This window comes from Hippopotamus amphibius, chromosome 4 (assembly GCF_030028045.1).
Source record: "Hippopotamus amphibius kiboko isolate mHipAmp2 chromosome 4, mHipAmp2.hap2, whole genome shotgun sequence".
Classification (NCBI taxonomy): domain Eukaryota; kingdom Metazoa; phylum Chordata; class Mammalia; order Artiodactyla; family Hippopotamidae; genus Hippopotamus; species Hippopotamus amphibius.
The window spans coordinates 70,619,647-70,631,950 of NC_080189.1; the positions used below are offsets into that span (position 1 = coordinate 70,619,647).

A 12,304-nucleotide genomic window follows, 5' to 3' on the forward strand; every position below is an offset into this window, starting at 1 on the left:
TTTTATATTTCAACATTGGTGTCTGATGATCTGTAAATTCACTTTAATGGATTAAGGCCTTTGTGTGAAGTTCAATTTCTCAAAGTAGCTTTTCTCTCGGATGAAAATCCTGCTAAATGTTGGAATATCATCGGATTTTCTAATTGAGACACACAGTGTGATGGCTACTAATTAAGTAGGATTACTGACTGGCCATAAAAGTAGAATTTGCCGGTAATTTCTGGTAAACAGTTAACTTCTAATATTTGTCAGTCAACAAATATCAATAACTAAAGTCAGATCTTTTCTTGCATTAGTATTGGAGGACCCCATTAGATGGCTGGATGACCCTGTGGAGATACCAGAATGGCTTTGAGAAGTTGTCACTGACAGGATGAAAGTGTTAAGTATAGGAAGCTGAGGATGATGGAGAATGGCTTTTTATTTAAGGTTGCTCCTGTTCATTTACAACATAAATGATGCCCAGGTGATTTTTGTGGAAGATAGCAAAGGAAGCATAATTTTCCCATTTCTTATTGCAGATTTCTTTCTTCCCCCTAACAATGGCTGTGTTTGAAGGGGAAAAAATCTTAGTAGATTCGTTAATTGGGAATCATGTACCACAAATATATGAGGTATTTAAGAGGTACTGAGCATTTTCCTGTGATGGGTTCATAAGTTTTTAATAAAACATTATGAAGGAGTTTACCCATTCCCTTGTTTTTCTTAATTAAGATATGAAGGGAACATTTTGAAGGGATTTATGTAAACTTGAAGTAGACTTTAGATGTTTGCTTTGTTAGAAAAATAGTTAAGGATATATTATAATGCAATAGAAATTTCTGCTTTATAGATTTTAATGTGTTTTGTGGAATTTTGTTTGTTTTTCAGTGTCAAGCCAGTCCCAGCTGAAGGAATCAAGTCGAATCCTTCCAAGCGGCATAGAGACCGACTTAATACAGAATTGGACCGTTTGGCCAGCCTGCTGCCTTTTCCACAAGATGTTATTAATAAGCTGGACAAACTTTCAGTTCTTAGGCTCAGTGTCAGTTATCTAAGAGCCAAGAGCTTCTTTGACGGTAAGACAGAAGGGTTTAATTTTTCTGTAATCGCTTAACGTTGAATATGGCTGTTTCTGCTTCTGTGTTGAAAACTGCAAAAATTAGCCCTATGTGAAAAAGTCTTGTTTATTGCTGTATAATAAAACTTAGGTAGCAAAGCCAAATATTTAGTATTTCTAAAAATCATTTTTCCAGATTGATTCATCAAACAGGTGCTGCCACTTAAATGATATGTGGTGTCATTCTTTGAAAATCATAGCACTCATATTAAGTGTGACATTTTCTGTTCTCCTTCCAACTCATTTTTCTAAGGCCTTTTTTTTTAATGGAAAGAATAAAACGCATATTAGCTACTATGATATATTTTTGCTGGGTTTTCTTCGGTATGTTTCACAGATACATCATTTCATTTATCCTTTCAGAATTATGTATACTTCTACTGCTTTATATTAACTATGTGCTTGCTCCAGGAAAATGTAATTAAAGTTTTTTTTCCCCACTGGAAAGAGCATTTCGTTACTGGAGTCGGCAGAATTGGATTTCGGTTTCCGTTGTGTCACTGACAACTATTTGACTTTAACCTGTTAGCATCAGTTTACTCAGCTGTATGCTAGGGATTTGAACTAGGTGATATTTGTTACATTTTAATCACAGTATATCATGGTCATAAAGTATTTTAAATAGAAGTTTTTGTTTGAAAATAATGTTTCAGTGTGCCTTCTCATGTAAAATAATTCCTTGATTTCTCTTTTTGTCTGTTTATATGTCAGAAATAGATTTTTTTAGGAACTGTTCAGTCTTCTAAATATATCATGTCATTTTACCAATAGTTGTAAAGAATTAATGATAAAATCTCAGTGACTTATGTCAGTGCTTCTTAAACTTTAACATGCTTGCAAATCACATAGGGACCCTGATAAGATTAAGGTTCTTATTTAGTAGGTTTTGGTGTAGCCAGAGAGTTTGCACTTCTTACAAACTGTCAGAGGATGCTGATCCTGTGGCCCTTGACATATTTACAGATACTTGAATTTGCAATTTGTGTGTAAAATATTGTAAAACAGTTATTTCTCTTTAGGTTTATGTTTAGACAGTTTGCTGTGTTTAGTCTGAGCATCATTTGTATTTATTGATTTGTTTGCATGTTGCATGTTCTTCATTTTGGATTAAAAATTACATAGTTTAACCATTGTAATCTGGGCATAGACACTGATTTGAGGATAATAATTTCAGGGAAGATTATATATTTAAGGGTTCAGAGTAGACACTTATGTTTTCTCTGATCTATATAAAAAGCTTTTGAATTGTCAGTCTTCATGTATTCCAGACCCTTCATCCTCTGGGTGAGTCACGTGATGTTCAGTGGGGTGTGTGTGTGTATGTGTCCACGCACGCGTGTGCTATATACTCATTTTGTGATAGAGCTAGAACTAGGTTTCTACATTTCCTCTGTTGTGTTTACTGACCATATCTCAATTACTTCTCTTTCCTGGGAACCATATATAGCAGAATCCTGGGAACTGTTCCCTAGATCCTCGATTCTCAAAGTGTAGACCCCAGACAGTCAGCATTAGCGTCACCTGGGCATTTGCTAGAAATGCCAGCTCTTGGGCTCTAGCCTAGATCAGTGGAATCATAAACACTGGTGGTGTGGCACGCTTGGGAGCCCCCATTGTAGATTATAACCACAAGGTCACTCTCAGCTTCCTGGGATGCAGTCCTGATCTTCAGCATTTATTTGCATGCTGTGCTGACTGTTTGACCTTGTGATGGGGGGCTCCATGCCATGTAAGATGTGGTCTCTGCCCTTAGAGGGTTTATAGTCTAGAAGCCAGGGAGGCATTATTCCTTGACTCTTGTAAAGATGTGTTGATGTGATCATTTTGCCTTTTTGTTTCCTGCTCCTCTAAAATGGGAAATCAAATTACATGTTAAAAAGAGGAAAAAAATGTATGGGTTGTTCCCTGTTTAGAAGCAGTGGAGCAGGATTGAAGCTGTTTGGAGAATAGCCAGTGTGCCATTTCAGTGTTAACATACCACTTTCTAGGCTGTCTCTGTGTGTGTATATGTGTATATGCTTACACACATACTTATACACATTAATATATGTATATTTAATGTAAAAAGCTATATATATATATTTTTTTTCATGATTGGATGTGTATCCTGTTCAATACTTCAAGTAAAAGCAATTCGAAAATCTACCTTGTAAAGAATCTCATAGTTTAGCAGGGCTCATTATGGAATTCTTACTTGTTAAAAAGTATTTGTTTGGCTCTTCATTAATAAGTTTATTTTTTATTCTGGTTCAGTGTATTCAACAGTAAGATTTTATTACCCTATTTGTGTCATTCCTTCATCAATTATATTATCTTTAAGTCCTTAGAATTACTGGTTTTTATACTTCAGCGTGCATCAGCATAACCTGGAAAGCCTGTTAAAATGCACATTCTAGGGCATGTTCCTTTTATCCTGAGTCTGTGTAGGTTTATGTAGAACCCAGGAATCTGTATTTTTATCAGTATCCTAAATGAGTCTGAGGCAGTGATATAACCTGGTTTTAATTATGTCCTGAATTACTTAAATTTTTTTTCTTTGCCTTTAGAAAGATCCAAATGTACAAAGTTTTAGAAAGACTGTAAGTGTGCTTGCTTGGATTGCAGGGTAGCGTGTATTCTAAGCAGTTGCGTAGGGTTGTTCAGTGCAGGAACAGAGTTAGATGGAAGGTGAGGGAAATAATCAGTGAAAAATCCCAGAGTTTTCCCCAGACTTCCAGTGCTCTAGGAAGGCAATGCAATATTTTGAAAAAACACAGAGAATAAAATTTGCAAGTAATTCTTATAGCCTAAACAAGTACTAAATGCAAATGAGTAGACTTGGAGCAGGCAGACAGTGATTAGGAGTTTTGTGTGTGGTTAAAACCACTCGCCCACTATTAGGGAAAGAGTAGAGCAAAGCGAAGGGAAGCTCTAAGTGAATAACAGGATGCAAACAGGGGGTGTGCTAATTCCTGCGGAAAGAACAATATAAACGAGTAATCATACAATCTTGTTAGAAAGGAAACTCAAGTTTTACTGTAACAATAGATATTTTTCCAAGAAAATACATCTATTTATTGCGAGTTTAAATAATCCAGCTTGGATGGGATCTTCTTAAACTTTGGAGCCATGAGTATACCTCTAAGACTGTCTGAAAAGCAACACTTCAGTTTCAAGTACAACATTAATCTTTATTTCTAATTAATCAAAACATTCTAAAATATAACTTCAAAGTACTTGAACAAGACAGTCATTATGGTAAAGTTAGAAGGTGTTTCTTTGACATTGTTAAATTGAAATTATTTTTAATACATTTTGTAATTCAGGGTTGTGCTTCCAAATACTGCACACTGGGCTGAATTCATGAAGGAGAAAAGGGGGAAAAAGGCTTCTGCCCTCTAATAGCTCAAAGTCAAGTGTCTCAGAAACTGTGATAAATACAGTATGTGAAATCCTTTAAAAATGTGCACATTAAATATGTATAATGCAACATTTAGGGAGCATTTTCAAGAGAGGGAAGAGGATTACAAGTTTTGTTAGTTATTAGTTTTGGTTTCAGCTGAGGAACTAGTGGGAATCTTTGAATGCTTAATCCTTGAAGAGTCTTGAACTATATGTATTCTAGACAGGAAAGCTCAGAGAATTGTTTATCAGTTTGTTCTACTTATTTTACAGATGATGAAGTAATCACTATAAAATTTTCATTTTCATAATGCTTTATTTTTTTGGTGCACTTAAACATGCCATTTATTGCCTGTTTTTCTCACTAGAATGGGAGCTCTTTGAGAATATTATCAGTATGTTTACTGTTACACCTTAAACACCTAGGACAATGCCTGCCCCAGAGTGGGCACTCAATGTATGTTTATTAACTTAATTGTATTAACATATCTGAAAAACAATGTAAAATTCATGTTGAAATTCTAAATGATACACTTAGAAATATGTCTCTAGGGCTTGGTTTATGATGTTAATATTTTGCTGTTTCCAGACAATCTTTCTGTTAATAGCCAATTATGATTATTGGTTCTAATCAATTATTCATTCTCTATTTCTAAATATACAGATGCAAGGAATTAGCAGTAAGAAATTTTTTACAGGGTCTTTAATTAATTGATGGGCTGGATCATACAGTGAAATGTGTAGAGGTATATAAGGATTCTATCTTCTTTGAACAATCACTGTGCCCTTTCTCAGTGCTTTCAGTACTGCCCCTTGCATTCTTGCGGCATCTCCTTTGCTCCTTTGCGTTCACTTTGTGTTCATTGCCTTGTTCCTGGGCCAATGGTCATTTTCTTCTCTGCTGGATGTTCCTGTTGTATTGATACTTCCCAGTAGTCTGGCAATCTCGGTGTATTTTTCAGTTTTGCCAGTGTAGATGGGATGTACAAATGGGTCTCTGAATTTAAAGGAAAAAATCACTCCCTTTGTAAATTTGATAGATTAAAAATTCCAGAATAAAGTGATACTTTATCTTTAGTTACTACACAGTGGAAATATTTAGACATGTTTAAGGGTTAATGACAATGATATATTAGTAATAGATTAATGGAAATTGTAGAAGGTGTTTAAGTTCTATTCAGTTTCCTCAGTAACATTGGTCCTCTGTGTTACCTTCTAGTCCTCCCTGCTTATTTTAACTGTTTAAAGACTTTTCTAAATTATGTATCTTTGAAGTCTTTCTGTAGAGTCTTTTCTATTTTTAGAAGACAAATTTTAAAAATTAAAAATTGCTGTTTTCTGATGTTGGTAATTAAACACAGTAAAGTGCAATATTTGCCTCTTGATAAATTAAATCAAAGTAGAGGGGAGCCTGAGGACAGAAAATGACCAAGTGGAGCTATGACCTGGCAAGTCAGTGTGGACTTCGGTCTTGGAAATACAGACTGAAAGCCTAAAATCTTGAGCATCATGTTCACACTTTTTCATCAAATTTCAGCTGTTAAAATTAAACTATCCTCTTCTAATTTAAAAAGAAAAGTAGAAAATTAAGGGAAGACCCATGTCACAAAGTGGACCTCGCACTTGTTAATCAGTCTGAATCAGTATGGTAATGTTTTATTCTTAGTAAGAGTAATGTTAACATGCAAAAAAATTTGAATTAGATTTCACTGTCATTTTAAAAAATATTCATCATCATGTAAGGATTGTTTAAATTATTCTCCTTTTTGACAGCAGTCCCCCAAATTGGTGAGAATGACTAATCCATGTTCTCTGTGGAGACTAACGTCTAATGAGGTAAAAAAGGCAGAAGCGTTTTCTTTCTTTGGGACAATTGTAAGTGTCAAGGGCATGTACTATTTGTTAATTCTGTAAAATATTCTCAGTAGTTATATTTTTAACATCTCGTCATTAACGGTGAAACCTTTTACATCCTTCATTAATCTCTGTCATGAGTTACTCTTTATGACGTCTCTATAATTGAGATGTACAGATTTAGTTTGTGGAAAGGAAAACCTATACACAAGAAAAAGGTGATTTTGCCTAGGCTGCAGTAAGCCTGACACAGGTGCGTTTGGGAATCTGAGTTTCTAATTCCAAAGTCCTGCAATTGCAGTTGTCATAGGGAATCATTTTCTGGTTATTTTTAAAATGAGGTAATATAGGGGCAATGAGTCATGAATCATTATACATGTTTAAAATAATCACCATCTTATAAAGTGTAAATATTTTACATATTGGAGTATTTTAAACTCACAAAGTCTAAAAATGGTATGAGAGGAGAGGATGATGAGTGTTAACTTACATTACATGATGATCTGAAATTTATTCAACCTCATTGTTTACCATGAATCTTTGTTGCCTTTACATTAAAAATCGTATGTGCTCTTTTCTTGGTCTCCCTTTTGTAGATACTGTAACAGTTCGTTTCCAGTTCATTACGTTTTCAAAAAAGAGCTATTGTGTTTACTCATCTTCAGCTTGTGTGTTTCTATGGATTTCAGAACATTATCTTGAAAAACAAGTATATATGCATGTATATATGTGAAGAATTAGCTCGAACAAGCAGTAAAAATGAATTAAATAAAAAGCCTTTTTAAGGGTTGATGTTTTATAAAGTTTAAGAGGTTTGTATGTGTGTTTTTTACATTCATAGTATTGGTGTACTAATTTTATATGCTTTTTGTAAAAAAAAAAAAATTCCTGTATATCAGGTAATTTACTAAACTTTCAGTATCACAGCAACTGTGATTTCTTAATCAAAAGTAGGTTTTTTGCCTAAAAGATCACATTTGAAATCATCAAATAGTGTGGTTTCATTAACCCATGGTGTTATCAATTTTAGGTGGTAATTTAGCTGTGTTTTTTTTTCCCAAATTCACATTTGAAAATATGAAACTCTATCATTCATGATACCTTCCATAACTAAAACTATAAGATTTAGAGATTCTTTTAAATTTTAAATCAAATCTATGCAAATCGAAACACAGATGAATGAAAAGAATGGTAGGACATTCTTATTGAGTCAGGGTATAGTGGTATTCAAATCCTGGCTCTTATGGTTAATAATATGACTTCTTTGGATCAGGAATTTAATGTGTCTTTTCCTCATATATCCTAACTTACACTGGAAGAGTCAAATTCTATGAATAAATTAATAAAATAAAAAATAATTTTATGATATTTTATATAGGATACTTTTATCTGAGTGTTTTCCTTTGCTTTGACAAGTATTTTTAGAAACAGTGACAAATATACATCAGAGTTTCAAACTGAACCTACACTCATTATATCCTTTATTATATGTTTTGCTTCTTTCTTGTCTCTTTTAAACTTACTGCTTTAATGGATTTTCTCTTTGATCATTTCCTAGTGTTATATGACTCTAAGATCCTTAATTGCTTGGCCATGAACAGTTCCAGTTGGTCATAAATTTATGGGCTTAGCTTTCTTTTTTAAAGGAAGATTACCGTGGAGGGAATATTAAAGCCAACCAACTTTCAGCAGTTGTTTTCTTTTTTTCCCAATACAGATTTTAAATATCTGTAGTTAAATTGTTTGACTTTTTGTGAGTCTTTGCTAATCGGGTTAATGGAAATATACATCTGCCATCTTACAGTGTTTTAGAAAGTACTTTCACATGTAATATAAAACTAATCACTTGAGGGTCTGTAATAAAACAGTTATATTACCACTAATCATTTTTATTTAGTCATTATATTTATGTGTTATTTTTTAATCCTGCTCTTATGGCCTTCTTACTTTTTGATCCATCATTTTTAATCAGCTCAAATTCATTTATTTGTTCATAGCTAGAGATTTAGATTTTGGGGTCATCATAATCTCACTGAAATAGTATTTTAAACTATGAATGTGAATAAAATATTCCTGGGGAAAGCATATAGAATAAGAAGGAAAATACCAAAGATGAAATGTTTTGAGGATGGGCAGAGAGAGAGGAAAGCACATCTGTGTGTGTGTGGATCTGAAACTGTGCTATGGTGATAATGAGTAGGCTCAAAGATGACTTCATTCAGTGTTTCAGGCTCTTAGATGGTCAAAGAGAAAATTGCACGTGAAAATGCAGGCTAAAATGAAGTTAAAGTCTATAGAAAAATAATAATACTAGATGAGGTAATTTCTGGTTCTCGGTTGGCCATGAAAGACAGAAAGCCACTCAGGTGTCAGTAGTGGGAGGTTGAGAGGAGAGACAGTCAAGTTAGATCAACTTAGTGAATCTAAAATTGCCTGTATTGAATTCTTCTAGCCTTAACTTTGCCCACATGATGTGGGAGTCCCTTTACAGTCAGCTTTACAGAATATTTTGTTGTCCACTGGATTTTTGATAGTGTCTGGTGTCAAGGGTCTAGTCTCTGTGTTACAGAGGCAGCTGCCCTCTCTTTGTCCTGGCCCAGTAGAGGGAGATTGTGTCATGTAAGGAGAGTACCAACAGGCAGGGGGCATAGAAGGTAGTTCAGTTACTAACCTTGTGGCTTTAGATTAGACCTTTTGTCATCACTGTTCCACAGAGTCTTCATTCATCTTCTCAGCATGGACAATAAGAGTGCTTGTCTGCCTGATATTTTAAGTTTGCAGTGGGTTTATCTTAAAAAGAAAGATCTTTGTGAGTCAAATTATAAAACTAAAATTGTATACAGTTGACCCTTGAACAACATGAGGGTTAGTCGAAAATCATCATATAACTTTACAGTTGGCTTTCCACATCCATGGTTCCTCCATATCCCAAATTCTGCATCCATGGATTCAACCAATCACAATCGCGTAGTTCTGTGTTATTTACTGGGAAAAACCCACATATAAATGGACTTGCCCAGTTCAAACCCCATGTTGTTCACAGGTCAGTTGTACATATAGAATTTTTTGTTATTGCCTTGTGTTTCAGTAGTAAATTATGTGGTTCTGCTTTCACCTTTATAAAATTGGGATTAGAATTACCTCCTGAAGACATTCATATTAATAATGAACTCTTTAAGCAGAGGAATAATAATTTTAGACAATATGAAGCAATGAGATCCAGAACATTTGTGAGTTGTTTCCTAAATCCTGATTTTCTAAGTCACTAGTTCTCAAAATGTGGTACTTCCTCCTCAGCATCACTTGGGAACTTGTTAGGAATGCAGACTGTTGGGCCCCATCCTAGACTACTGAAGCAGAAATTCTAGAGGGTGGAGTCCAGCAATGTGTTTCAATAGCCTTCCAGATGATTCTAACGTCTATGAAAGTTTGAAAATCACTGCTCCTCCTTAGAATGCAGTTTTCATTCCACTCTTGTTTACGTGGAAAGCTAAATGCGGCTCATTCCCCACTGAAGAGGTAAATTAATTGCTCTTGTTGGCTTCATTAATTCAGAGACCTAACATATAGTTACAATAGAATTGCATGTAACTAAATGTAAAACTGAAAAAATATTGAGTAACATCTTTGGAAGGATTTTTTCTAGCTTTAGAATGATGCCTTTTGATTTGCTAAAAAGACAGTAACCACCAGTTATGCAGCTTACATTCATTCATGAAGATATACACTAACATTTGCATTTTTAAAAACTGAATTTACTTTTATTCTGCCTTGGTAAGTAGAAACTTCTAGGCAGAAAAAAAATAACCTGTGAATATCATCAGAAAGCACCAAACAATGTACACCTAATCTTTGTCTCCTGGAAACTTAGAATATAACATGTTTTTCAAAAAAATTGCAGTTTCTCCTTTCTTTCCCTCAAAAGGACAGTGCTTCATTTATCAAACAAACTTACTTCACGTCACTGAAGTGAAATGTCTATTAACTCAGAGAATCTAGAAGAAACTCTTTTTAGGTACACTTATAGATGATTGGAAATTATTTATAAATACTCATCCATACTAGCCTGGGGATGTTTTCCTTATATTCAAGAAATAATACATTACTTAACCCTTTCTAATTTATAGATGTAGTTGGTTGAATTTTATAATACGTGATAGCTTTGTTCTCTTTCATGCTTATATGAATGTGGGAATGGAATTTAACTTTTCCTGCCAGAAGTAATAAAGGGGATGATAAATATTATTGTAAAATAAGTTGAATTTATATCAACAATTAGCGATTAAAAGGGCTTATGCTTTTTCTTGACATTTACTATGTCATCTCTCTGTTTAAATGCAAACTATAGTAACAAAATACAAAGTATAGTTTACCACATGCCAATACTTGTTCCCCATAAATTTCTCTCTTGAACAATTCGGAATGTGTTTTTTGAAGAGGAAATATTTGGCTTGTAGGGAGAAATGAAAATCTGAGCTTAGATGTATAAGGAAGGAAAGTACCATATTAGAAACATGGATATGATTAAATGCACATGAGAATAAGACTTGAATATGGGAAAATATTATATTGATAATATTACAATCTGATAATGCTGTGATGTATTTACACTCTAAATTCCCTTATCAATAAAATTCTTGTTTAATTGCATCACTGATCTCTCAAAGAGGAAATATTTGAAGTATTTTGATGGTTTATTATCTTAATATTCTGCTGAATGCTCAAAGTCAGAGCCTTAACTTTGAAAGGTGTGCCGTTCCTGCAGATGTGGGAGGATTTTAACAAATGTCTGTTCAGTACGGCCAGTGTTTCCCAAGTAGCAGAATTGGCTCATGACTTATTTTCAGATACTATATTTTGTTTCTATGAACTGCCACGTATGTAATTCCAGGAGTGTAATGATTAAAGTATCTTCTGATTATGCATATAGATTTTATAACAATTTACAAGTTTGAAGCACCTTCAGATTTACCTTGTATAGTCATCATAGCAGTCCTATTAGACACTCATTAATGCTCCTTGTTTAGAGATGAGAAAATACTCAATTATCCCTGGTTCGCAGCTTTTAGTGTCGGCTTCCATAATGGTTTGAGGTCATGTAAACTCTGCATTTGGCCAATTTTTTCTATCCTTGACGGTCAGTTATAAATTCAGGTATTACCCAGGAACTCTACATGTTATTTCATCCCTCACAAGAGTTTGTCTCCAGAGGTATCATTATCCTAATATAAAGATGAGGAAACTAAAGGTCAAAGGTGGTTAGCATGGGGGAGAATTCTGGTAGGTGGTTAATAATAGCTTATGCACTTAGCATCAGGCTACCTGGGTTCTTATCTAGGCTCTATCACTTAAAGCTGTAACCTTGGGAAAGTTTCTTAACCTCCTTAAGTCTCAGTTTCCTAATCTACTGAAAGGACAATGAGGCCAGTCTCATAGAACTCTTATGAAGATTAAATAAGATGTAATACATGGAAACTGCTTGGCATACAGTGTGGGCTCTTAGTATCGCATATTATTACTAAGGAAATTATTTAAGGCCACTCAGATGGTAGGAAGTCATATCCCTACATCATCTTCTTACTCTTCTATTGCTTTCTAATCAAGGCAAGAAATGTATACATGAAAGTGAGTAGTATTAATTAATACATCTTCCAGTAATTTTAAGAAAGGAGAGGAGAGGACAAACTTCATGGAAGGGCAAAAATTACATAGTTTGGGTCAGGAGGCTAGGACATAAAATAAGTTTTTTAAAAAGTCATATTAGTATTTTTTAGATGAGAATGAGAAGGGAGTGTACCCTTCCTGGACTCATCTTTGCACAATATTTACTAAAATTCTTAACTGATTATTAGCCTTAAACATGAGAGCAACAAAAATACTTGTTTGCTTGTTTTTGGAAGAACCCTCCAGTGATCCTTCTCCCAAATGCACTTATCACTTTTTCTACTTAAGCAGTAGTTATATGTACAT

The 12,304-nt window shown here is 34.2% G+C and overlaps 1 protein-coding gene across 3 annotated transcripts in view; it reads left to right on the forward strand.

Moving 5' to 3' along the window:
• Positions 1 to 12,304, forward strand: part of AHR (aryl hydrocarbon receptor) — a 45,098-nt gene that overhangs the window by 9,797 nt on the left and 22,997 nt on the right. The window contains exons 2-3 of one of the 3 annotated variants that reach the window (XM_057731297.1): positions 297 to 381; positions 871 to 1,058. In XM_057731297.1, coding sequence (XP_057587280.1) covers positions 374 to 381; positions 871 to 1,058 — 196 coding nt within the window. In that variant the 5' untranslated portion in view covers positions 297 to 373. Of the gene's footprint in view, positions 1 to 296; positions 467 to 870; positions 1,059 to 12,304 lie in introns of those variants that run through there. The other 2 variants (XM_057731296.1, XM_057731295.1) reach the window with 2 other exon arrangements.